The sequence below is a fragment of the Chanodichthys erythropterus genome, chromosome 1 (genome assembly GCF_024489055.1).
Source record: "Chanodichthys erythropterus isolate Z2021 chromosome 1, ASM2448905v1, whole genome shotgun sequence".
Lineage (NCBI taxonomy): Eukaryota > Metazoa > Chordata > Actinopteri > Cypriniformes > Xenocyprididae > Chanodichthys > Chanodichthys erythropterus.
This window is the reverse complement of record NC_090221.1, coordinates 29,891,726-29,919,269: the sequence shown is the minus strand read 5'-3', so window position 1 is coordinate 29,919,269 and position 27,544 is coordinate 29,891,726. Positions and strand designations below refer to the sequence as shown.

The following is a 27,544-nucleotide window of genomic DNA, read 5'->3' as shown; positions in this document are numbered from 1 at the left end:
TTCAAATACTATTTGAAGCTGCTGTATAGACTTTGCGTATAGTGGGAAAAAAGTCTACCATAACCAACCCATAGCCTTAGGCAAATTAGCACGATTTATTCAGGCATGATGTGTAGTTATAATATACATCTAATACAGTTTATCCATATTGTGAAAAATAAGGCCAAAGTACATTCAAATGTCTAGTCCAGTCAGACAGTGTCTAAATATTGCTATACTCGCATATCTGTTTCCTTGATCAGTGTCTTCATTGTGTTGATTTTGTATTGTTACTGATGTGCAGTTGAACTGAACTGAACAGGAATGTGTTCATGCAATGACAGTCATAAAGCAACAGGCGACATTCAAGGATAGCTTTAATTGTACCACATAAAATTCACAGAGCTGTCTGATGGAGTTGTCTTCTTGCTTTACAGAGTATGGGAGTAGCCTCACTAGTCCAGTGAATTATGAATTATATTCAAAGCAGGAGAGAACTGGCAAGATCAGACATAAAATACTCCTAAGGCTGCTTTGAGTTACATAAAACACTCAAAATGTCATCCCTGAGTCCTCATCCTTCTGTTATCATGAGTCCGTATCTGAATGTTTGAGCTGCTCTTCACTCTGTTTTCTTCTTCTTTTCCATTCCTTTGACTTGACCCTCAAGTTTGCTGATTCGGCTTTCCAGACCGCCCCCACCGTAGCTCGTAGCGACTCCAAACACAGCGCAGATGAGCACTAGAAGGATCAGTCTCATTGTGGTGATCTCAGTGGAGGCCACAGGGTCACTGACGATCCGCACAAACAGCCACAGCATTACAACTGCTTTAAGCAGCCAAAACACCCGCCTCACAAGCCCCACAGTGACCCGAAGCAGGAAGAACAGCAGCCAGTAGCTGATCAGAGCCAGCAAAGCCCACTTGGTCACAGCAGACACGCCCTCGGCGGTGAAATGAGGGATAGATATTGTCTCTTTGAATAATACACAGAGAGAGAAAGAAAAAAAGACCAGATGTTAATTAGATGTTGCATTTTCTGAAGAAAATGTGAGTGTGATTTCCTGCGCAAACTCAGCACCGGGTTGTCAGAATTAGCTTTTTTTCCCAGTTTCCCATTAGATACAGAAGGGTTTTCCAGACTTGTATACATTTACACAGGGCCGTACCACATAGGCATTGAGGGGCACAAGTCCACCACGATAATTGGAAATAGCTAAATATTTGATATTTCTTAATGCTACTTTCCATTACGCACCACTCTGTTTGTTGTTTGTTGTCAATGTCAAAGTGATTACTATTCACTGAAGACAAGTGTGAATTCCAATGTGACACTTAGTTTTTACAGTGAAAGAGGGTGTGTGTGGTAAGATATAGGTAGCTAAATGTTTAATATTTGGCAACTGTTTTATGATGGATATGTTTAACGACCCACAGTAACAAAAAGTGATGCAAAAATACTTAACCTTTTTATGGAATTTCTCCATTTTAAATTGAAAATATGCTATCAAAATGATGTCATTTTTGTCTTGTACTAGACATACAAATAAGTGAATGTGTGCATATTTTTAACTAAAGAGTTTAAATGGATTTCACATCTAGAGGCTATAATTAGACCTAGAACTTCTTTCACCATTCTTCACCATTTTTTTTTTTTTTTTTTTTACATTGTAAAAACAAGGCATTCATGTTTGAGACACTGAAAAAGCAGCAAGAACAACATCCATCTTGGGTATGTGTACATAAAAAAAACACTGGGAAAGCAGTGCTATAAAACACATTCTGTGTGAACAGCCCCTTACATGCCAAAGTTGAACTATAAAGATAACTATAACAATAACTATATTAGCATCCACACCAATGCACAATATAACTGCAGTGTGGGCTAATAAAACAGCACTCATCTGCCACTTTTCTTCCCTATTGTGACATAAATCTGAGTGAAATGTTCTCTCGAACAAGAAAAATGTAGGACGGGACTTAATTTTGTCTACTGGAATTGATTGGATGGTTGTGTTTTGCTGTTGGTGGATTTGATTTGAGTGACAGCTTGTCCCGCTCTCGCACCAGTAATAAACAAGACATCAGATAAAAGATATGTCGCTGCAAGAGGGAGGGGAAGTTATTTTGTTGAAAGATTATGAGGGCACTTAAATTATGTGCATGAACATTTAAAATAAATACTGAAATATTCCAATTAAGAACAAGCCAATTTAGATTTCATGGTGACTTTAAGGGTTTAGGCACCACTAATAAACTGATGAGCTGGACAACTATATACAGGCCCATATGTTTCTGAGATTAAATACTGCCTTCTTTCTTCCTACTTTCAGGAACACTTTACTTTCAGGTGACGTAGTTACACATTACTACATGTACTTACTATAGTAATAAAAATAAATTATGCATCATTACCCTAAACAAAACCCTAACCATAACTCTATAGTAAGAACTTATAGTTAATTAATATTACTCAGTACCTACTAAAGTACAATGTAACTACATCACCTTAAAATAAAGTGTAACCCTACTTTCTCCTAATATCTGTCATTCCACACTAAGTGACACATACAAAGTATATCAGCATTACGACAGCCTCAGGCGAAGCAGTAACATACCTTCTCTGTTAGTACTCAACAGAGCAACAGATCAAGCTTGCTACACTTCATGTGGCTTAGATTTTCATGACCATTACACTGAATTACATTTATCTTTAAGAATGTTATGCATATTCAAGTTACATGTATACCCTGAGAGATGACCTTTACTCACCATTTACTCCTGTAGCTCTGAGTATCTCAGACACATACACAGCAATGACATTCAGCCCACTGGCAGCTCCTTCGGCAACAAACTTCAGCAACATTTCGACAAACTGAATAAAACATTGAGGAAAAGAAAAGCGGTTAGATTCCAGGACGTGCCTAGGTAGTGCGCATTGTTTTCTTACAGAGGGCGGCCTATATCTGAACTCAACTCATTGATCACTGTCCATGGCTGATCATTAACTAACACTCTGACACAATGCACATGTGATTTAATTACAGGCATGTTTTGGGTTCAATACAAATTCTATAGATAGAATGTGTGACATTCTGTGATTTTATTCCCCTGAGAAATAACAAAATATTATGCCAAACTAATGAGGTTTTCTTTTCTTTAAAGTTCAAGATAACTAAATTAAATTTGCAAGAAAATTAATTATTTCATAAAAGATAAGTGGGCCCCACTTTATATTAAGTGTCTTTAACTACTATGTACTAACATTTAAATCATTTGGTACAATGCAGTTATTGTGTACATATTTTTACATTGACATTTTAAAAGAAAAGTTGCATGTAATTACAGCTGTAATTAATTTCATAATTTATAATTAAATATAACAATACATTTATAAAATGTTGCATAAAAACCGTTTTAGAATCTTTTTTTTTAAATGTGCTCGTAGGGCTGTCAAACGATTAATCGTGATACAAAATAAAAGTTTGAGTTTGTATAATACATGTGTGAGTACTGTGTGTAATTAATATGTATATATAAATACACACAAATTAATATTTAAAGCTGCTATCCGCGATTTTTGGCCCTCTAGCAGTTAACAAACAGAACTGCACGCATCTTGCGGAGGAACATTCTAACCGGAGCTACTTTTCTCCGTGTCTAAGGCGAGTCACGCAGTTACTGTGATACTCTGCGGCGGGTCCTACCAATCCGGTCTGAAATAGTTCGAATATAAACACTTATTATAAGTGTACCATAATGATTCAGGATAAGACAAAAACGCGGTTTGGAAAATGGATTCATGTTGTATATTCTCATTATATAATTTTTGTAAATTTTTAACACAAAAAAAGTTGCGGACTGAAGCTTTAAGAGAAATACGTTATTTATGTACAAAATATTTTTATTTATTTATATATATATATATATATATATATATATATATATATATATATATATATATATATATATATATATATACACATATTTCTCAAATACATACATGAATGTGTTTGTATTTATATATACATAATTACACACAGTACACCCACATATATTAGGCAAACTCAAACTTTTATTTTGTATGTGATTAATCGCGATTAATCATTTGCCCTATGTGCGTGTGTGATTCAGATTATGAACGCATGCATAAAAAAAAAAGTACACCTCTCTTCCAGAATCGCAAATTGTGCACAGCCAAATGGTCTCATATCTCTGCCTTGTAAACGCTGCCTAATTAATGCCATTAACATAAAAGATTACCAGTCAATGTCCAAATGCTTTACTTGAGAACGGCGAGTGGAAAGAATTGCTTAAATTTTCAAATACTTGCAGTACTCTGACTCTCTGGCACAAGTCAAAGATCCTTTTTATAAATTTGAAAGCTGGCATGGATTTTAGTGTACGCAGTACACACACTCTAAGATCAAATCTGTGAGTATGCACGTTTTATAAATGAGGCCCAGGGTCTGTGGTAAAGTTCAGAGAACATGTAAAAAAAAATTAATCTGAACAGATTTAGAAACAATAGGCATCATACACTTGCTGACTTCAAAAATGGTTTTATAACCGGTCATCAACCTGTACACTAAATGACTGAGGATCACACACTACCAGATTTTGAAGCCCTTCCGAACATGCAAATTCATGCAGAAATATAAATATACATTTTTTTACAGGTGTTTTACCTGTATTTAGAATTTTGCACTTCAAAAAAAAGTTGTGTTTTAGGGTTAACGGAAATGTAAAATGGCTGGATAATGTCCGGGTAATGAGCTGCCAGTACTTTTTCGGTTATTTTACAGATTTATTTTTTACAGTGTACCTCGTTGCTTGGAGATGCGTGACAAATGAAAAAGTGTTAAAATCAGCTCAAAATATCAAACCATTCTTTTGAATGGCGATAAGACATCAGCTGACTGCAATAAAAATAAGTAAAAATAAAACTAGCAAGTTTGGTATCTACACTAGCTTGAAAGGCTAAGAAGGTAAGTGTGTGTGTGTGTGTGGGGGGGGGGGGGGGTGTCTTGGTAAACCCTACATTGTGGGGACATTGGAGCTTATAAAACATACAGAATTATGATTTTTTTCTGTCTGGAGCCGCAAAAAATTTAAAAGCCTTATATAAGCTTTATATGAAGGCAACACATAGCTGATATACACTTACAGCCTATTAGCCTACTATCAAAATGACTAAGTAGGCTACAAATACATAATGAGGTATTCCCGAGGTATATATTTAAAAACTGCTGAAAGCTACAGAAAAAAATAAGCAAATGGATCGGTGCAATTCACAGAAACAGCTGGACTCCAGCAGAGAAACATGGATTTGCAGTTATCATTTTGTGTCAAATTGTTGGATTTTGATGTATAATCATTCCACATATATTGTATTGTTATATATTATGTTGACAAATCATTAATTAAATATTTTCCATCTTATATTCTGCATAATTGTGTGTTTTAAAATAAACACTGACAAAAACTACACTATAAAACTTTATGTTTTAGGGCTGGACAATATGACGATATATATAACATTGATATAAGTGACCTATATTGTAGTTATATAAAATATTCACCGGCAGATTTGCTTTATGTTATTTCCCCGGCGTCAAATCAGGCACATATAAATGTCAGGAAACACGACTTCTGGCTGCATGTCAATATCCATGGATTAGGTTTATTTGACAAGTTGTAAGAAACACTTTCGAGTCCAACCTTTAGTGTAATTCGTTAGTTTTACTCGCGTTTTCTCAGTTTCCCCTATTAAATCCAGTCATCCAGCAGGTTCTTTTGCCACTCAGTCCAGCTGAGGGAGCGCACTTTCGGCGGGAAAGTGACGTCGATGCATACCCTCGCGCAGCGCTGAAACGTGTGTCGCAAGCTATGACGCAAATCTTCGTTGACAGAAATGTTGAAATTTAATATTTATTATACACATTTTTACAGCATTGGAAAACGTTAAGAATGTTTGTGTCATGTTTGTCCTCCTACAGAAACCATATAAAAATATATTTTTCCATTTTCATACATTTTTGAAAAAGCTCCAGGGAGCCACTAGGGGTGCGCTAAAGAGCCGCCGGTTGCCGACCTCCGGGTTAGGGGATAGACTATACAGTCAGTCAGTATTGTATAACATCATTATATCTATGGAAAGTCCCCATAAAACATGGAAACCTAACGCGCGTGCGTGCGTGTGTGCGTGTAAAGCTGCCAGTGACAGCTGGGCACCCTTCTTATCCATCACTCACACACATGCACAGCTATCACACATACATTACTTGTGATCAAATACACTGCTCTCTGGCACAAGGTCACCTCATTTGCTGAAGGACGAGCAAACAAACATACACAGAGAGAGTGTGCATGACTTCATTAAGGGAGTCACTGGGAAAATAATCACTGAACAAAGTAGCATTGTTTGGCATTCTGGGCATGAGCCACCAAGCACTTGCACACCTGTTCTGGCATTTTTTCTCAGTAGCAGTTGTCGCTTTCACACAGACAGTAACACAAGGATGAGCAGTGCGAGTGTCAAAGCGAGAGCACAAATCAATCCTCTGACATGAGCTCCGACACTTTTACTTGTTCTTACCATAGCGACAGAATAGATGTTCTCTGGGCCAAACACTGAGTCAAGGTACAACACAGCATTCTGGGTCAAAGAGAGGTGGGTGAGGGGACATAAGCAGAGGAAATTATGGCAAAGGATGAGTGGAGGAGAGAAGGGGGTTAAAGAAGGATTAACAAATAGAGGGAACAACATAAGAGATGGTTAAAAGTGGGAAGAGAACCGTGAATCCCACACACCAAAAGTTTAAGCATTCATTAGGAAACAAGAGAAGTGAAGGTCCAGTTAAAAGGTAATCAGAATTCAGTAACTCAACAAACAAAAATATGTTCTAAGAAAACTTTGCTAATGTTTATAATGATAATGTTATTTCTGACTGTTCTCTAAATGTTTGCATTACAGAATACTTTTGAATGTTCTTTGAACATTCTGAAACAAAAAGTAACATTTGAAAAACAGTCAAACAGGGGGGAAAACTTCCATGAACGAAACCTTTTAGTGCTAACGTTTTGAGAACATTATAACCAGAACATTATAGACCAGATAACTTTGAACAAACGTTCTGTTAATGTTACTGGAAGAATGTTTGCTATAACTTTTAGAGAACGTTAGCCAAAGTTCTGAGAACATTCCCTGTTAGATGAGACGACATAATTCTTGAAAATGTTTAATAACCATGTATTTGTTTAAAAATTTTTACAAAAGAGATCTCTTCAGTATCTCAATTGTTTCACCAAGATGACTGGAGAGTAAAAGGATCATGTCATACTTCTCAGATGTTTCTCCTGAGGCAAACACCTTCGTAATATCATGTCTTCTCTAAATTTATTTAAAGTGTACTCAGATTTTCCAAGACACCAAATTTTGCAATCAATTATGAACTCAAATATTTCTCATCAAATTTTCTCTATATCCAGCAAACGTCACATTTGTGTCTAATTTCAGGAGAAACATTTGAGACAACGTTCAATAAGTATTCTAGTTGAGCTAATAATGAACTATATGGAAGAGCCACCACTGTATTTTGAACGGTCAAAAAATGAGCATTTTTTTTTTACTGTGGAAAGTGTAGAATAAGTAATTAGATCATTTCACAAATAACAAACGAACAATTTTACCTCAACACAAATCTCAATCACATGGGTGCCGACAATGGACTCCGCGTATCTTCTCAACCCGTCCAGAGGCTCCAGAATAACAGACCCAAAATCATAAGAGCCTGGATTGAACTCTTCAGCAAACCCATGACAAAAGACTGAACGAACCAGAACCAAAAACCCAAAGTAGAGCAGCTTTGCCGAACTCCTCGAGGCAACGTTGTGAACAGACATCCTTAAAAAGCCGGATCAACACGCGACTTCTGAGACACTAAATAATTGATGTGCACCAACAATAGCTCGTCAGTTGTGTTCAGTGGTCGTCTTTTTGACCTTGGAAAATATAGCCTAAATAAAAAAAAGAACTTCTGGTAGTTCAGAACTAAACCTATTTCATGGATGAGCAGATTTATAGTTCAGGCGTGTCAAAAAACAAATGTGCAAACGAAAACCCAACCGAACAAACACAATTGGTTGACAGACACTCTTAGTAGGCTAAGTAATACTAAAATTAAGAGAGTCGCTTCAAGAAGTTGGCACGCGCTTGCCAAGGGCACTTAAAAATAGCGTCTCGATGACTGTATATGGTATCGTACAACAAAGCGTTAAGACAAAGATAAAATAAGATGAAACTGAATTTTGAAACCGTCTAATACAAAAAACGAGTATTTTAAAAAGTGCAAAAGTCTATTTTCTGTCGAGAACGATGCGTTTTATTTAGCGAATATCCGAAATAGATCCTGTTTGATTGTTAAAGGTGTTTGAAAAGCTCGTCGTGCACGGTGGAGTAAAGTTGGAATACTATTGTTGGACTACAGACATGTTAATACGGTTAAGCCTCCGCCTCCAGCATTCCTGTGCCATGCACGAGAAAACTCTTCACACAGTTTAAGTGAACGACGCGACAGTACCGCTTGCTCTAGGCTACTCTAGTAGGCGAGGTGTATGAGATTTAGAGTAGCGCGAAGATCTGCACGCTGGGGCGTGTGCTTTTCCCACAAAGGCTCGTTCAATAGGGTTATGGAGGACCAAATATGAAAAGAGAAAAATTAGAATATAAATGTGCATAAGTTTACAAACTATGTAAAAAGAAGAGTGCCAACGGTATACATTCCTGTTGTAGCCTATGGTTCATGTCCTATCACATATTATAAATATATTAAAAGGCATATAATTACACATTAACAATTACTAAAGGGTTATTTCAGCCAAAAATGAAAATAATGTCATTTTTTACTCACCCTCATGTCGTTCTACATCCGTAAGACCTTTGTTCATCTTCTGAACACAAATTAAGATCTTTTTGATGAAATCCGATGGCTCAGTGAGGCCTCTATTGAGAGCAAAAGCCACTGAACCTCTCAAGATCCATAAAGGTACTAAAAACATATTTAAAACAGTTCACGTGATTTCAGTGGTTCTAATATTATAAAGCGATTATAAAAAAAAAAAAAAAAAAAAAAAAGACTTTTCAACAATATCTCGTGATGGCCTATTTCAAAACTGCTTCTGAGCTTTACGAATTTTTTTGTTTCGAATTAGTGATTCAGATCTCAAATGGCTAAACTGCTGAAATCACGTGACTTTCGCACTCCGAACCACTGATTTGATTCGTAAAGCTCCGAAGAAGTGATGGGCCGATTTCAAAACACTGCTGCAGAGCTTTACGAATCAAAAATATCTTAATTTGTGTTCAGAAGATGAACAAAGGTCTTACGGGTGTAGAACGACATGAGGGTGAGTAATAAATGACATTATTTAATTTCTGGGTGAACTAACCCTTTAAGCCTTTTGTATGTAGCCCATTTTCTTTACCTTTAAAAAAAAAAAAAAAAAAAAAAAAAAAAAAAACTTTTTGTAAATTATGCATAATTGCAAGCAACTAAACCTAAATCTAACTCAAATTCAAACCCCATAGTAATTACGCTGCAAGAAGGGCACCTTAAAATAAAGTGCAACCAAAAATGTATTAATATACTAAAATCATTCTTAGTTTAAAAATAATGTGGAAAGAAACTTTCCAAAGTTTATTCAAACTATTACCATTGCACAAAGTACTTAATCTATAGAAATATACTATAAAAGTTGTTTTTTTTTTTTAGTATCAGCAAAATTACATATTAGTGACAACTTTAAGAAGGAAGCATAAAGTCATTGTCAATACATTTCAATATTTTAATGGATTTCAATGAAGCAGTTGCGCAACCATCACTGTAGGCAGTCGAAACAGACAATACAAAAATTACAATAACCACCGTTAAAGCAAACTGAACGCAAATAAACTAATGCCCAGTCAACTTAGGCAGCTTGTTTTCAATGACAGGTCTGTAGACTCACTAATGTTGGTGGGTTCACATTGGCTCTGGATAGTAAATGTAAAGTTGAGGTGGAATGAGAGATCTGGTTGAGGCAGTATTAACTCAAAAGAAGTCAACAAACATTCAGGACACTCCTGAAAGCAAGCAGCAGCTTTTATGGGTGAAAAATGCTTGCTAAGGCAAACCTTTGGAATGTGACCAGGTTAGTTCTGCTAAACTGATGCTAGAACATCTACTGAACATGTTGGTTGTTTTCAGTAAAGTAATTTCAAATGGAATGTAAAACTGTTGATGTTCACCCAACATTACAGGACAAGCTCCACCCGCAGAACAATGTTGAGGAACTGGACCAAACAGATGCAGATACCGTGAATTTCAAGTCTCATCCAATGTAGATGCGATGGAAATCATTGGCACCAAATGCAGCATTGCACTTCGGGCACTTTCTCTGACGGGTGTCGTAGCGCGTCTTCACGCACTCAAAACAGAAAACGTGGAAGCATTTTGTCAAAACAGCGTCCTTTACACGTGAATTGCAGCATGGACACGTCAACCGGGCCTGCAAAACAGGAAAAAAAAGATCCTTAAAGGCCATGAACACAAAACTATTTCTGGTCCTCCATACAAATGGACAACATAAAATGACCTTGTATTCGTTTATTTCTTCATTCAGGATCTCATCTCCATTTCGAATGTTCTCTGCAGGTTTCTTGGCCTTCTCTATCTTCCTGCGCAGTTTGGAAATATCCTCCTAATGAGATAAAAGAAACATCATGGTAAAAAATTCACAAAATGGACACTTCTATCCAACAGTATGTAGATCAACACCATTAAATCTTTGATTATGCACAGATGGCATTGAGCTAAAGAAGGGTTCAAACATCATGGTGTACGCACCTGTGCACGTCGGGCATTGAAAGACTCTTTCTCTCGAGAAATGCTGTTCTCAATCACCTCCTCTCTGACAGCACTCAACCTCTGCTGCACCCCCTCCAGCTGAGTGCGCACCTCCTCTGATAGCAGCACTGACTCCTGCGCCTAAGACAGAGAAAATTCATGTTAAATTAAACAAACAATTCAGTTAAACAAAATTTCTCATTTTAGACTTCTAATTTGTGACTGGTGTTTTGCTCTATCCTCTGTGCTTCCACGTTCGTTATCGCATCATGCGTCGGGTCAGGGGTTACACCTCCGCCGCAAATCAATACATATGGTCGTCTGCTGGAAGCTAGTTATTTTAGTTTATAAAGTTTTAAATATGGATATTTTTCTCACAAAAACCCATCGCTTCACTTCAGAAGGCCTTTATGAACCCCCTGGAGCCGTATGGATTATTTTTGTGATGGATGAATACATTTTTTTGGGCTTCAAAATCTCGCCCCCGCTTCTCTACCATTATAAAGCTTGGAAGAACCAGGATATTTTTAAATATATCTCCAAATGTGTTCATCTGGAAAAAAAAAAAAAAAAATCATATACACCTAGGATGTCCATAATAGTAAATTATGGGATAATTTTAATTGTTGGGTGAACTATCCCTTTGATGTTGACAGATTTTCCCGGTTAAATAAATTAACATTACTTACACAGTCACGAAAACAACAACAATAACCAATACAATTCAAAGTTTTATCAAAGAGGGCCAAGCAATAATAAAAAAATAAAACCATCTCGAGATTAAAGTTGTTAAATTTCGAGAAAAAAGTCGAGATAAAATGTTGAGAATAAACTTGTTAAATTACGAGAAAAAAGTCATTAAATTACGAGAACAAATTCGTTAAATTATGAGAAAAATTTCATTAAATTTCGAGAAAAAAGCCGAGATAAAATGTTGAGAATAAACTCGTTAAATTATGACTTAATTCTCAACATTTTATCTCAACTTTTTTCTCGAAATTTAACAAGTTTTTTCCTCGTAACTTAATGAGTTTTTTCCTCGTAATTTAATGAGTTTGTTCTCAACATTTTATTTCGACTTTTTTCTCGAAATTTAACGAGTTTTTTCTTGAAATTTAACAACTTTAATCTCGAGATGGTTTTAATTTTTTATTATTGCTTGGCCCTAATCCTATATTACAATAATTACAATGTAATTAATGCTCTTTTTAATAAAACTATTATTTCTCAACAAGCTAATGCTTTTTTTGAGCATTTCTTGCATTCCAAAATAAATAACTATAAGAACACAGTAACAAATGTCATATTTCAGGTACATTTAACAAATGTTCAGCTGTCCTTTTTAATAGTCCACATATAGTCAGATGATTTGTGAATGCGGAATGCATACAAAAACAAAAAGCAGGATTTATCATATGAACAGTGCAATAGACCAATCATAGTGCAATGAAGGCATTGCCTTCCCTCTTGTGATTTTCCCCATTCATTCTCAATTACCCCCCACCAAACCCACGGCAGGGGAAGAAAGGACACACCAAGCAGACGTCAAAGAACTAGCAGCGATGAAAGCTGACTGTGTTGTCGCTTCTCGTTGACTGTGTCTCGGCCACAAAGCTGTGCTTGAACAAACCAAAAGGACTAAAGAATGACTGTCAACTAGCATGTGCATTCTGCCCGACATGACAGTAAATATCTGTCTATACAAACCGTAAACAAATCAGCGCTTGCTTTCAATTTGTTTATTAATCACACTGATCACTTTCTTGATTCCAGTCGGCTAATGTTATGAAAATATTAATGTACTGAATGCTCATCTAAGATCTAAATTTATAACAGCCTTCTGTCTGTACTAAGCCAAGCTGATGGATGCTCAAAAACAGCCCAATATTGCCAGGTGGCCGATCATCGGCTTGGTGTGTCCCAGCCTTTATGGTGTCCGTTAAAACTCAATGGGCTCAGGGGAGGCATGAAAGATGCTGCTTCTCGCCATAACTTTAACCACTGATGTTGGTACAATTAACAACAGTGTCACTTTAGAAAAAGGAGTGATTTATCCACTTTTGAATGTCACATATCATCATACTTGCATAGTTTATTTTTTAACCCTTATTTTATCTTCTCAGTTTTTTTGAGGAGGCACATGTATGTGCAATTTTACTTGCTGCATTTCCTCACATAGTATTTATGATGTTGCAAGTACACAAACTGCATGTGTGAGGTAATCCGCAACAGTATGTTTTATTTGTACCTTGCGTTTGTTCATTTCTAATGCCTGTGTGCGAAGACCCAGCTCCCTCTCTGCAGCGCTGATGGTGCCCTGCAGCAGACGCTCTTTCTCCTCTAGCTTCCGAACCACTTGCAGCTGAGCATCCACCTAAGAGAAAGACAGAAAAATAATTTTATGTTCTGTTCATTTGCATATCATTTAGATCCTGTCAGTTTAAACCTTCAAGCAAGTTTAAAGCATATTCAAGTGCAAGAAGCAAAAGAGAGCACATGTGAACACCGAAATCAGTTCTCTTTCTCGACTTTTTGTGCTTGAAGGGACACATACATGCAAAATTATGTCAAAATACCCATCTCTGCGGGTATCCTCATAAAAAGTTGTAAATGATAAACTTCTATGAATCACATGCGTTCTGAAACATGAGGCCCGGTCCATACAGATAGCAGATCAACTACGATCGCTACCTTATTAACATGACACATCCTTTGGTGACTATCACGAATGCACAAATTGCAATGTCAATGCTGAAAAAATATTGCACGATTAATAGTTAAGATTGCAATCCCGATTCAAAACCCCACATGATCTTATTCGTAAATAACAACAATTCCTCTATTAAACCTTTGAAAAGTAATAAGATCACAGAGGAATATTAAAATCTGCATTTACACTGCCGTTGAGCCAGAGAGAGCAGTTCTCATGTGTAGGTATAATACAGCTCACAAAAAGTATTTTCAACTACACAGTATCATTATTTCTGAGTTACAATAATTTAAATTATCGCAGAAGTATTTGGATAAAAGTTTATAGTTTCAGATATAAACACCTAGCCTGACTACGTCAGACTTCTTACTTCCGCTCAATTTCATTTTGCTTCTGTACTCAGTCTGATACAGCGTCAGAGCTTTCTGTTTGCCACCGGTCTGGAAACAGCCGGGCCAATCAACGAACAGAGGGCGGGCTGAGAGCCGTGACGTAGATGCTAAGCGCCGAGTTTTACATTGTAGGTTAGAGAAATCGAAAACCGAAACGACCGCGGAAATGGGAAACGAGACACGGGATGCAATTCGCTCTGTTATGGAGAACATTCAACTCTTTTCCAAACTGAAGCCAGAACAAGACGAGTGTTTGATAAACATTTGTTTTATCATGTGTTTACAACAGGTTTACAGTGGAAGTTCAATCATAGATTTGAGTTCGATGCATGATGTCTGTGCTTCGATGCGGCTGTACAGGCGCATAACAAACGTCATAACTAAATGTATCTGATTGGCTAACGGGTAACCAATGATTTTAAACTTCCCTAGCGAGAGAGAAAACACTTCTCTATTATGCCATTCCAGACTCTGTCTACGAAGCAAAGTGAAGTAGCAGAGTCTGGTATTACCAGGCTAATAAACACCATGTCTATGGTAGCAAATCACTTTTATTATATCAATTACATTGTTACGCCAGTAGGTGGTGACAAGTGAAATATTTGTCATTTAATTGTTCATTTGAGAGATTCATTCAAAAATGTGAAACAAGTAATGAATCAATTTCATTGAAGTATTATTGCTTATTGCGCTTGAACAGTCAAATATACACATTTATGTGTCAAAATTCACGTATTGGAGAGTATTCAAGTAAACACAGTTGGTTATGTCTTAAGTGGACCTAAACATTTAAGAAAGAAAACTGATGTGTAAATTGGATCTGTGCATTTGTCTTAAATTGACAGCAACCTTATAAAACTAGTACTTCTTACTTGAATAGACAATCATGTATGTTTTGTCAGAAGGGAGGCCCACTGTTTTTGACTTTGATAATCCCTGCTATAACACTTTTTTCACTCAAGAATTCATTCATCATCATAGCAATCCATCTCAAAAAATGACAGCACCACAAAACTGCAAGCCCACCCACCTGTGTTTTAAGTGTGAGCAGCTGGTCAGCTAGCTCCTCTTTCTCCTCTTTGAGGAGTTTATGGATCTGGTTGGATTTGATGCGTTCGCTCATGAGTTTGAAGTTGGCATCATCTTTCTCTCTGAGCTGCTGCATCAGACGGATGTTCTGCTCCTGCATGTCTTCAAAAGCCTGACCAGTAACATCCATTTCACTCAGCAAAGCATCTTCCTCCTGAGAGAGAGTGAGAAAGAGAGATTGATTCAGACTTTTCCAGAAGAAAGTCTATCATTCATTATCATGTCAGTCTCATACTGAGCTTTACCTGCTTAGCAAGAGAGAGTTTCTTATTGAGTATATCGATCTGCTCCTCCACTGAGCGGATTTTTCTCAGGGCCTCTTCATCGGCCATCTTCTTTCCTTCCCTCCTCTCTCTCTCCTCCAGCTCTCGCAATCGCTGCCGGAGCTCCTCAGCCTGCAAAAAAATGCATAGAAACTTTTTAGCACTGAAGTATTCGGAACTATTAAATCTCTTTGCTTCAAACAATTTGTAAATTGAGCTCTATATAGTGTGTGCATATAGATTTGGTTATATACCTCAGACTTTGCCTTCTTCTCCGCTGCCATCAGCTGTACTTTATCTCTCTGTTCTTTCGGTGCCGAGCGGTACATGTCCAACAACAACTTCATCTCCCTCTGGGACTCTTGGGCTTTCCTGTTTCATAATCACATCATTACTATCAGGTTCCCTATCATTTCCCTTCCCTATCCCCTAGCACTTCCCAAAGTCATTTTCATTATTATATTATTCATTATTTTCTTTATTACAATCATCATTACTGACTTGAGCTCCACCCGCACTATTTTCAGCTGCTCCACTTCCTTGCGTTTTGGTCCTCCAATCATAGCGCAGCGTTCAACTGCTAGGTCTTCTGATTGGCTGTTGCTGGTGCTGGCTTTGTCCCTTTCTTCTTTCACCACTACGCCTCCAGTACTCCCACGAGTCACCCTCTCTCTTTCTCTCTGTTCCTTCTCTTTTTCCTTGTCTTTTTCTTTCTCCTTTTCTTTTTCCTTTTCTTTTTCTTCCTCTTTCACCGCAGCCTCTGTGTCCGTACCCGGTTCAGTCTTAACAGTTGCACCTGAAGGGAAAAAAATATCATATTTAAGTTAGTAAAATAGAAGCAAAAGATAAATTCAACTATGACAATGCTATAACGCATGGTTCCTCAAATCCGGTCCTTGAGGGCCACTACCCTACAGAGTTTAGTTCCAACACTAACCAAACACCTGAACAAGCTAGTCAAGGTCTTCAGAGTTACCAGAAAATTGCAGGCGAGTTCGATCATGGTTTGAGCTAAACTCTGCAGGACAGATGGAGTCTCCAGGGCTGGATTTGAGGAACTCTGCTAAAATGTAAAACAATACAGTGCATTTTATTATGACTGCACAATATAGAGAAAAACTGACATTACATTATTTTGTTTTTCTGTTTTTCTTTTGTTGCAATATTTTTGGACACTGAACGGCTTTTCTGAGGTAAATGTAACGTTACGTGACATTGTTTACAAGCCGTTTTATTAATGTCTTTCCACGGTTGAAACACTGATTGCGCTATTACATGAGACATGATGCGGATTTTGGTAACTGTACCTTTTAACATACTTTCTGATGTTCATTCATGTTTATTTTGTGCTGTAACTAGTAGTAAAGGCAAGGCAAGGCAATTTTATTTGTATAGCACATTTCATACACAATGGTAATTCAAAGTGCTTTACATAAAGAAAAACCAAATACATAATAACGAAACACATAAGAAATAGATATAACAGTAAAAACAGGGAATTTCGCTATCTAGATGGAAGAGTTAGGAAATTTCAGGGAGTTGTCCGTCAGAGCGGATATAAACAGATCTATCCATCAGAGCGGATCTAAATGAATCCTTCTCACGCAGAGGGATAACTGTTTTTATTTGTCAGGTAGCTGTGCATTTAAAAAAGTACCCTTACAGACAAATCTTCCTCGACTAACTCTAAACAGTGCTGCGTCCAGGGATAACTAAAAATATTTGTCAGGTAGCGGTTCGTTTAAACATTACCCTTACAGACAAATCTTGCTGGACTAACTCTGCAGACAAATCTTCCTGGACTGACTCTATACAGAGCTGCATCCAGGGATAACCAAAAATAAATAAATAAATAAATATTTGTCACAGAGCTGCATCCAGAAAAAAAAAGAAGAAAAAACTTACTTCCTAATTCTCCCAGCTCTTTCAATCAGACAGCAAGATATAAAATGAATTAAATGTCAGAAAATAAGAGAGATACATAAAATATATAAAACGCATTAAAAATGAAATAAATAAAAAAAAAAAAAAAAAAAGAGTTGAAAGAATATCTCGTAAAGTGGAAGAGATGATCGATTCACGTGCCCCTTGAACTGTAAAAACGATATTATTGTTTGAATTTTAAAATAAAATTGACAGAATTTGAAATCTGAGACTTTCTTTCATATCAAAAGTTATAAAGCACAAAGCTTATTCTGATTTATTGGGTAGGAGACGTGATACAAAGCTTTGTTCATTCATCAACAGAAAACAGCATAGACTGATTCTTGGGATTTAAGAATAATATTGGTTCTTCAAAATGAGAATCAATTACAATTACGAAATCAATATTTTTTACTCAGCCCTATTTTTTATCAATATTTTGAATTAGCTTTTATCTTTATATTTTCTGTTAACTAAAGTATTAATAATTTTATTGTTTGTCTTTTTTTATATATAGTTTACTACTTCTTATTTCAGTTTTAGTTATTTTATTACATCAAATTAAACTAAATGGAAATTAGAAATGTTGCCTTAGAAACCCTTCTGCTTGCGTTACTGAGACACCATTTTTTAATATATCGTGCAGTCCTGGATAAAATTATAGTATTTATATTGTCAGCCATGTGAAAATCTTATTCCGATCATTTAGAAAAGTAATAACACACCTCACCCGAACAAGCCACACAAATTGAGGTATTATTCATATTCATCACACAAATGGTGCAGGATGAAATACAAAAAATTGAATACATAGTTTAATACCTTAGCAAACACCACAAGTTAAAGATAAAAACGCAGTGTGTACCAGTTGTGCTGGGTGTAGCGGAGCCGCTATCTGGTTCTGTCTTCACAGTAACATCACCCGTCAGGGCAGGTGTAAGCGGGGAGGCGGTCTCTTCCTTCACATCCATCTCTGTGCTAGACTGTGATTGGACAGCAGCATTACCTTTGGCAGCACGGAGCTATAAGAGATGACAGAAAATTCAGCAACCACTTATTTTCTTTTAGAGGAAATATTTATTTAAAGGCAATAAGTTTGTGTTCTTGCCTGGTTGAGCTCTTGCTGAGCCTCTCTCAGTCTGAGTTTATATTTAACCACCTCTCCCTTCATCTGCTGGTTATGAGTCTGCAGCGTACTGATCAAATGTCTCATCTCACGGTTTATAGGACCTGAGAAAGAACGAGAGGAGACTATAGAGTCAATTCAAATGCTGATCTTAGCAAAAATAGACAAAAACGAGAAAATCATTATAAAGAGAGCAAAGGAATGTTACCTGCTTGTTCATTTGCAGCTAATGTCTGCTCAAATTCGATCCTGAGCATCTCATACTCCTTGCGCACCTGTGCTAACGTGTCTTCCAACTGAATCACTTCAGTACGGACCTTACGCTGCAAGGATACCTCGTCATTCTGAAATAACACACATAAATCATCAATTGACTCATGCTTTAAAGGGTTAGTTCATCCAAAAATGAAAATTCTCATTCTTCTACACTGTTGACGCAGTGCAGTGCTTCCGTGTTTTCTGAACGGCTCATTATTGGGCAGCTTGTGATTTAACATCACAAGCACACATCGTAGTGCTCACATGAACAGCGTTGGCCAATACTGAGTCGGCGTTCTGACGTAGAACCTGGAAGCCTGCACTGTGCTTACTACGTAAACAGCATAGGAAACTGACAAAGAAGAGAAGAAAAGGTTCAATAAAGTCATTATTTTTGTTTTGTTTTTGCGCACCAAATGTATTCTCGTCACTTCATAAAATTAAGGTTGAACCACTGTAGTCAGTCACATGGACTATTTTAACAATGTCTTTACTACCTTTCTGGGCCTTAAAAGTGGTAATTAAATTGCTGTCTATGGAGGAGTCAGGGAGCTCTCGGATTTCATCAAAATTATCTTAATTTGTGTTCTTTAGACGAACAAAGGTCTTATGGGTTTGGAACGACATGAGCTTGAGTAATTAATGACAGAATTTTCATTTTTGGGTGAACTAAACCTTTAAAAGTGGCAATTAAATTGCTGTCTATGGAGGGGGCAGAGAGCTTTCGGATTTCATCAAAAATATCTTAATTTCTGTTCCGACGACCAACAAAGGACTTAGGGGTTTGGAACAACATAAGTGTGAGTAATTCAGTAATCAGATTCCAGTAATCAATCTGGACTTGAGCTTGCATCACCATCTAGCATCATTTAAAGGTGCAATGTGTAAAATTTGGGAGGAGCTACAGACAGAAATGCAATATAATATACATAACTATGTTTTCAGAGGTACATAAAGACATTACATAATGAACAGTTATGTTTTTATTATCTTAGAATGAGCCATTTCTATCTCATACACCGCGAGTCCCTCCTCCATGTCAAGTCGCCATTATGCGGCAGTATGTTTCTACAGTAGCCCTAAACGGACAAACACTCTACAGAGTGTGTTTCGTCACTATGTTGTTCTTCTAAATCGTTTGTGTTTTTAGAGGCAGCTTGCATCTTCACTACGCTGAATACGTACACAGTAGTAGTAGTAGTACTAGTCATCTGGTTTATTAGAAGCAGAGACGTTCTTTGTTAGAATTAAGAAGAAACCTCATTGCTTCAGACAAGCTACTCTCTGCTCTCTCAGACGGCGAAATGTCGGCCAGACGGTCACCGTAGCTCCTCCAAAAGGGAGGGGTGAGAGGGGTGTGCGCCGTTAGTTGCAGTTCGCAACCTCACCGCTAGATGCCAATAAAATTTGCACACTGCACCTTTAATTTACTGTTCATTCACATCATCACCCAGCATACCTCCATGTGGTCCAGCTGCCGCAGGCGGGCGGTCCTGGTCGTGTTGAGCCGTGCTTTGGTCTCATCCAGCTGAGATTTCAGCACCAGAGATTCATTATAGAGCACTGAGAACTGAGACTGCAGACAGCGATACTCAGCACTCTCCCTGGCCACCTCCTCAGCCCTGGACAACAACTCAACCTGACAGAGAGAGAGAGAATAATGCACATGCTGTTAGTGAATCTGAGTGATTCTAACAGCATTATTCGGTAGTGCACTTCTGTTCAAAAATTTAAGTTTGGTTATTTTTTGGTCCCACTTTCTATTAGGTGGCCTTGACTACTATTTACTTAACATAAAAAATTAGTACAATGTACTTATTGTGTTCATATTGTATTGCAAAACACTGCTGCTGCTCTTGATTTGGGATATGGAGGTTAGGGATAGGTTTAGTGGTATGGGTAGGTTTAAGGGTGGGTTAAGGTGTAAGGGATGGGTAAACAGTGTAATTATAAATGTAATTACAGAAATTAATTACAGATGTAATTACATGCAGGTATTTTTAAAATATAAGTACAAGGTAAAAACATGTATGTACACAATAAGTGCATTGTATCAAATGATTAATTTAAATGTAAGTATACAGCAGTTAAGGCCACCTAATATAAAGTGGGACAGAATCTTTTTGTTTTTGTTTTTTAAAGAAGTCTCTTATGCTCAGCAAAACTGCATTTATTTGATCACAAACAGTGCTGGGCAGATTACTTACAAATAGTAGTTGGTTACTGATTAATTCAGGTAATAAAATCTGACTACTTTTTGATTACTTTTAGATTACCCATACTTTAGGTCAAAGAGGTTCAGCTGACAAAAGATATGTATTTAAGTAATAAGTATTTCAAATAATTCCAGTTCCCATTCAATTTCAATCAGGTTTTGTTATTAATATTCTATTATTATTCTCCGTTCAGGGATAATGTGCAAGCTTTACTAAATTCCACCACTACTAAAGGACTAAAGTTAAACTAAAGTTTTTCTCTGTTCCAGAGTATCTGTGTCTTCAAGTGATACACGATAAGAAGCTTTCTTTCAAGGACAAGATATAAAAGTGTGGGGTTGTACTTTTCCACTCCAAAGAGCTGAACAGTTGACTGCCTCTGAATATCAGATTTAGTCAGGTATTGCCTGAACAGGATGTCTCACAATAAACATAAGTTTAAGCTAACAAGTTAATGGTGTATGTGGTTTCGAGGGCTTTACCTTCATGTTGTTGTTCTCCTGGTAAACTGTCTGCAGGTCCTGCTGGAGTTTCTGGAGCTCACTGAGTCGATTCTCCGCCAGCTCCCTGTTCTCCTCCAACTCACTGTCCATCTCCTCAAACTAACAAGAGATGAAACAAAAAGATTTAATGGATTCAACCTTTATTATGACGATAGCATTCAGGAACCTTAACATAAACAACATTTATATAACAACATATTCTATAACACAATCTTTTTGCCAAAGACCTGCCAATGTCATCAATATGTGGTTGAGCAAGTCAGCAAAAATTAAAGGTACACAACTGTTCAAAAGTTTGGGGTGAAGTTGCTTTTATTTTGAACTTCCTATTTATCAAAGAATCCTGAAAAAATGCAGCATTGGTGAGTATAAGTTTTCAATGGTAGTGTAAACTTACTAGACATTACAAAAACAAACCAAACCAAACCAACCCAATGCTCATTTGATGTATTCAACAGTGCGCAAATACCTGCTTAGTCCATGTTTACAGTGAGATTCATTCATGCTAAGTGCAAACATTGACACCAAATGTTCACAGGATATGACTAGTCATTTACCTTTCTTTTGTTGATCGTGATGGTTCCACATACACTGCTTGCTTCGCCACACACCTTATAACCTTTACTGTTCACCTGGTTACGACAGAAGAGCACAATATCAGGTCTGCCACATTGTAAAACAATAAAAATACTATATCTCAGGTTTACTATCACAAATGTCTGTCAGAGTCTACATAAAACAATGTTTGAAATATCCCAGTGCCTTTTTTAAAATCCACTTTTGTTATTAATAGTTATTTGCTGTTATTGCAGTAACCCTTACTACATTACCACTAACTGACATATAATTGCTGGTAAATAGTGAAAGGCTGTATTATATACAAAGGTAGCCTTAATTTTGGCCCAGGTTATGTCAGCAGAAAAGGAAACCCTTTTTAAACTTTTATTTCTTTAGAATAACATGCAATAATCAATCATGCTCAAAAAGACCAAGAATGCGTTTGAAATGAAAGTAGCAACAGATCTTTTCTTCTGTATTGTGACATACATACAGGTGTAATGGATAATCGAAAAATATATAATTGTAGTGTGGGACTTGGTTTTATGCATCGATTGTTGATTGGATGGAGACAGATCTGAATGTCAGCTTGAAGTTGACTGTAAGAAAGGGCGTGGCTTAAGCAAACTAAATGATTGGAGAAGTCCTGCATACATCACCAGATACAAATCTGACGATTCACCTAAAGATATGACATTTTAATAAAAAATTACGAAGTCAATTTTCATTTAAGGCTGACTTTAAAGGCCCGATATACTCATGTTGAAATTCTTTGCTTAAGGGTAAAAGAACTTCGAAATACCTCTATAGAAGTCTCTATAAAGGCCGATCAGAAGAGCTGATCACATGACGCAAAACTCGCAAGACAATTTTTCTATGCGCAGCTAAAATTTCTTCAATACATTAGTCTCGTCTGAAAAGGACAATAAATTTGTGGAGAGCGGAGACACTGCAACAACAGCAAGAAACTAGGGCTGTGATATTTTAGTGCATTTCTTACCTTCATAGCAGTAGCTCAATTTGGCAAGCTGTTTTAAACTTCAGAATCTCCAAATGAACTATGTTTTGGCCTGATTTTGCTTGAAGGATATTGTGGCCATAAGATGGCAAATAGTGACCATTTTAATTTTATGTTGAGTAGCACTTACCCTTTCCAGCACCTCTGCGAGGTGTGCATTGAGACGATTCTCCCTCCGTCTAATTTTCTCCATGTCCCACTGCAGCTCCTCAATAAGTCCCTGCAGCTCACTGATCCTGTTATCAGCGCGATTCGCCGCACGGCCCAAAGAACGAGACTAAACATACATACATTGTGAGCAATACAGCAAGGTTAACAGATAAACGTGCCAACAAATCAACCACCAACCTCACTGGTCATGTGACTATGCTTCTGCTGGAGGCTGTTGGTCAGTTGGCGGAGACGTTCATTCTCATTGGTCAGAAGGGTGTTGAGGCGGACAGCGGCATCCCAGAGACTGCCATCTGAAGGAAGTCACATGAATACGCACATTAAATGAACAGACAGCAGATATAAACATCATTAGCTTTTTAGTTAATTTGATGGGTTGATCAACAAGAGATGTTCACCTGTTCCAGACTCCACATCCTTCTTTAGCTGATCAACCGTGTTCTTCAGGTTCTCATAGATTTCTACCACACGACTGGCCTGTTTGCAGCTGGACTCCACTCGCTCCTGCAGCTCTGTGTCTATCTCCTCACTGCTGCTGCTGGCCAGCGTGGCCAGAAAAGAGCTCGCTGCCTCGCCCTGTTGACCTGTATTACAAGAGAAACAAATTTCCTTCAGGGTTAGAGGCAATACTAGTAGACCCTTAGAAAAGACAGAGATCTGGCCTTAAAAGAACGAGGCTGTCCTTTTTAAAGAACTGGAATAGAGAGAATGGAGAATTAATTGCAATATTAAATTCAAACACCACGACACTAAGTAGCTGTTATAAGTGCAATTATCACCTTTAAAGTCACCATGAAATTCTAGTTTTTATGGAATATTGCAGTACTTATTATAAATGATTTATCTGTACACATTTTTTTTTTTTTAAATTCAAGTGTCCTCGTAATCTTTAACAGACACTGACACCGTCACAACATGCCATTGGAGAAGTGCTACATTTCAGTGCATCAATACATAGAAGCATAAAATAGTAAGAAGCATCTGACAGATTTGTGTTAATCATTGATTTCAATCTACAACAGTTTTTTGTACCTCTGTCTTTTGCTCGCTCCTGGTTTGAGTCTCCATCTGGTTCTGGTGTTCCAGGTTTTAAGCTCCGCCCTTCAGGCGGTTGGTTTTCCACGGGCTCACTCCCTGATTGGTCATAGCGATGCACAATTAATCGCACATTTTCATCAAACTGGAAGAGGAGGGTGGAACAAAAATCGAAATTAAAAATGTTAGAATTTGAGAGAAATATAATTTCAATTTATGTATAATCTAAATACAACTAAAAAATGTTTTACCTGGTTCCAGTATCTGTTTAGAATCAACAAACTTGCATCATCTGTCGCCTGACGAGTCTCCAACCTCTCAACTCTCTCCCTCAGTTCATCCTCAATCACCTACATCAACACAACGGGAAGAGTCCATGTTTGCATGTATACATGTGTCTGTATCAGTGTTTCCTGCACCACTTTTCAGTAGGTAATAGAATATATTGAAATGACAACAGAATACTTAAACATATAATCCGTTCAAAAGTTTTGATTCAAAACATTTACATTTTTTTTTTGTCTCATGCTAACCAAGGCCGCATTTATTTGATCAAAAATACAGTAAAAACAGTATAATTGTGAAATTATACCATATATAACCATATATACCGTATATATACCATACATATACCATATATATACCATACATATATTACCATATACAACCATTTTCTATTTGAATATATTTTAAAATGTAATTTATTCCTGTGATCATCAGCATCATTACTGCAATCTTCAGTGCCACATGATCTTTCAGAAATCATTCTAAAATGTGCTGCTCAGGAAACATTTCTTCTTATTATTATTATTATCAATATTGAAAACAGTTGTGCTACTTAATATTTTAGTGAAAACTGTGATACATTTTTATGACTCTTTGATAATATAGTTCAAAAGAACAGCATTTATTTGAAAAAAACAAATATCTTTACAAACACATACACATATATACACACACACATATATATATATATATATATATATATATATATATATGCAGAGTTCAGATGCAAAAGTCCACTAAGTCCATCTGACATTGATTCTTTTAAATTAGCTTTTTTTTTTTTTTTTTTTTTTTTTTACCAGGCTCCTATATTTAGGTTCAGTAATTTCACTTTAATGGCAATGAAAAGGTTTTTAGTCAGTTATTGAAATACCTTATTTTTCAAAAATGTCACTTTAGTCAATTCATTGGTATTTTTAACAAATTTGACTGTCTTTTGTCTCCATGTGTGCTTTTTTCACAAAAACCTCTAAGTCCAACTCTTTGGACAACAAGACATAGTAAAACATCCGTTTCTTTCAGTTTTACAGGAGCACAAGGAACACTGTTGTGTTTACTTGCTACTCACAAAATCCTGTCATTTCCACTGTAATGATGGACTTAACATGATAAAAACTTGCAGCTCGGCAATTGAAAGCCAGTTCATATGCATCTTGAAATCATAAGATTCAATTCGCATCTTCCGATTGGTTCTTCTGTGGACTAAGAGGATTTTACTGACAAAGGGAAGCAGCATTTAGTGGTTTCTGACAAGGAACTGGTATGGCCTGACGCTGGAATTTAGCAGATTTGAAGCGAACGTATTTGATGAATGTATACTTTGTGCAGAGAGCATTCGCTCAATGTCATTATCTCATTTTTGATTCATATATATATATATATATATTTTTAGATATATATATATATATATATATATATATATATATATATATATATATATATATATATAAAATATTATATTATATACACAGAGGTCTGTATCTACCTGTCTTTGGTCTAGTGCCTCTCCCAACTTCCTGTTTTTGATCTGCAGAGCTTTGATATCTTGTTCTTCCTGCAATAACGAAAAACAGTGTGAGTGAGAACCAATTGACAAGGGAATCAGGAGTCAGAAGTAAACAGATTCAGAATTCATTTTCAGATGACACTGTCACACATTCAAACAGGTTCAAGATAAACTATAAAATCAGGAGTGCAACCAACATATCTAAATATTAAATACAAGACAATTACATAAAAAAGCATAGAAAAAGGCAATATAAACAACAGAATGCTCAAATCACACAAAAGAGCATCTCACCAGGTTGGCTCCTCCTCCCAGCTTGATGACGGTTTCTACAGCAGTGCTTCCTCCAGATCCAGTGCTCATACCCTCTCCATCCTCACCTCCCTTCTTCTTCTCTGGAGGAGCGCCGAGGGTGGCAGAGCTGCTGGGATCACTGGGGCGCTTCTGACCTGACATCACGTACCTCACTATGGAAAAGGGTGAGAGACACAGACACATTCAGAGTCGATACACAGTCACAAATCACAAAAGTACTTAGGGATTAAATTAATGTTAAACAATCTATGAAGAGAATTAAGAAAAATTCCAAGAAGAAATATTTAAATACTTAAGTTATGCTTCAAAACAACAGGCTAATAAAATACCAATAATAATAGTTTATATTATTATTATTGTTGTTGTTTATATCATTGTTATTGTTATTATACCATATGTTGTATAACAATTGTAATAGTTTTGTTTATTATTGTCATCATCACATATTATTAGGAGTATTTTAAACCCTTTAGTTATTGAATTGAAATATACCTCACATAGAGGTATCTGCACATTTAATATTTACGTTGGAGTTTTTTTTAAACAGTATATAATAATAATAATATTTTAATTATTCTCAGCAATAGTAGTATTAAACTAGCACTGAACATTACACCAAACTGTACAAATCTTAACATAACTGAGTATTAGTAAAAAGTATTAAAAAAATTTTTAGTAGCACTATTAGTAGCGTGGTACACTGCTACTAATGGTATCATATGATAACATCATGGTATTTTAAAAAATACCATGGTACTTAATGAGTACTATGTATACTGACATGGTGGTACTCCAAGGTATTTCAAATGGTACTTTATTATTGTTAGTGGACACATTAACACACACTCGTCGCCGTCATTAATACATTATAGTTACACGATGTAAAACATATATATATTTATATATATCATTGTTAAAATATATATTATTGTTAAACTGCGGCGAGTCAATGTATTCCCGAGCACAACACTGATCTATGAAAGCACTGAGGGAGCAGAGGCCTCTCGCGCTGAAAACGCACTTTGCAAATATTTAATAACGCTCTAACTAGGTATATTTTTGTTCATTTCTTACCTAATTTTGATTTCTATTGATTGTGAAATGGTTTTGTGGATGTAGCAGTTGCGCTTCATCCAGCGGCCGAACCACCTCCCGGAAACAAGAGCTTCTCTTCTACTGCGGCCTGAGCTGATGGTGTGATCAGAACTGCAGCGCCACCTCATGGTGGTAGGACCGATTACAGGCCTATCCATTGTAGAAAAAAAACCTGTGCGATTATCACTACGAAGCCTTCAACACAACCGTACTATT

General features: G+C 36.7%; 2 protein-coding genes across 4 annotated transcripts; both read right to left on the bottom strand.

Annotated features, from left to right (window-relative positions):
• si:dkey-74k8.3 (uncharacterized) lies at nt 1-8,530 on the bottom strand. Of its 2 annotated transcripts, XM_067382882.1 has the most exons (4): nt 7,671-8,530; nt 6,577-6,636; nt 2,751-2,853; nt 1-954 (listed from the first exon to the last, which is right to left on the bottom strand). In XM_067382882.1, exons 1-4 carry the CDS (start codon nt 7,881-7,883, stop codon nt 602-604), a joined length of 729 nt encoding a protein of 242 aa, XP_067238983.1. In that variant the 5' UTR covers nt 7,884-8,530; the 3' UTR covers nt 1-601. The 2 variants fall into 2 exon arrangements, with proteins under 2 accessions (XP_067238983.1, XP_067238984.1); XM_067382883.1 differs by lacking the exon at nt 6,577-6,636 and having other exon boundaries at nt 7,671-8,527.
• A 1,284-nt stretch (nt 8,531-9,814) lies between these two features.
• rnf20 (ring finger protein 20, E3 ubiquitin protein ligase) lies at nt 9,815-27,438 on the bottom strand. Of its 2 annotated transcripts, none has more exons than XM_067382881.1 (22): nt 27,308-27,438; nt 26,213-26,385; nt 25,898-25,966; nt 24,378-24,476; nt 24,124-24,271; nt 23,490-23,675; nt 23,269-23,384; nt 23,051-23,197; nt 21,902-21,976; nt 21,324-21,443; nt 20,085-20,264; nt 18,576-18,711; nt 18,350-18,492; nt 18,107-18,263; nt 15,820-16,114; nt 15,573-15,690; nt 15,301-15,450; nt 14,997-15,209; nt 13,113-13,238; nt 10,865-11,005; nt 10,614-10,718; nt 9,815-10,526 (listed from the first exon to the last, which is right to left on the bottom strand). In XM_067382881.1, exons 2-22 carry the CDS (start codon nt 26,372-26,374, stop codon nt 10,350-10,352), a joined length of 3,063 nt encoding a protein of 1,020 aa, XP_067238982.1. In that variant the 5' UTR covers nt 26,375-26,385; nt 27,308-27,438; the 3' UTR covers nt 9,815-10,349. The 2 variants fall into 2 exon arrangements, with proteins under 2 accessions (XP_067238982.1, XP_067238981.1); XM_067382880.1 differs by having other exon boundaries at nt 18,350-18,471.
• Between the last annotated feature and the right edge of the window lie 106 nt (nt 27,439-27,544).

Excerpts from the sequence above, each read along its gene's own strand:
- si:dkey-74k8.3 (XM_067382882.1), bottom strand. The coding sequence starts at position 7,883 with ATGTCTGTTCACAACGTTGCCTCGAGGAGTTCGGCAAAGCTGCTCTAC. Across the intron at positions 6,637-7,670 it reads TGATTGAGATTTGTGTTGAG|AATGCTGTGTTGTACCTTGA; the intron begins GTAAAATTGTTC and ends TCTTTGACCCAG. Across the intron at positions 955-2,750 it reads CAGAGCTACAGGAGTAAATG|AGACAATATCTATCCCTCAT; the intron begins GTGAGTAAAGGT and ends TATTATTCAAAG.
- rnf20 (XM_067382881.1), bottom strand. The coding sequence starts at position 26,374 with ATGTCAGGTCAGAAGCGCCCCAGTGATCCCAGCAGCTCTGCCACCCTC. Across the intron at positions 21,977-23,050 it reads TCGCAGAGGTGCTGGAAAGG|GTGAACAGTAAAGGTTATAA; the intron begins GTAAGTGCTACT and ends TGTCGTAACCAG. Across the intron at positions 15,691-15,819 it reads ATAGTGCGGGTGGAGCTCAA|GAAAGCCCAAGAGTCCCAGA; the intron begins GTCAGTAATGAT and ends ATTATGAAACAG.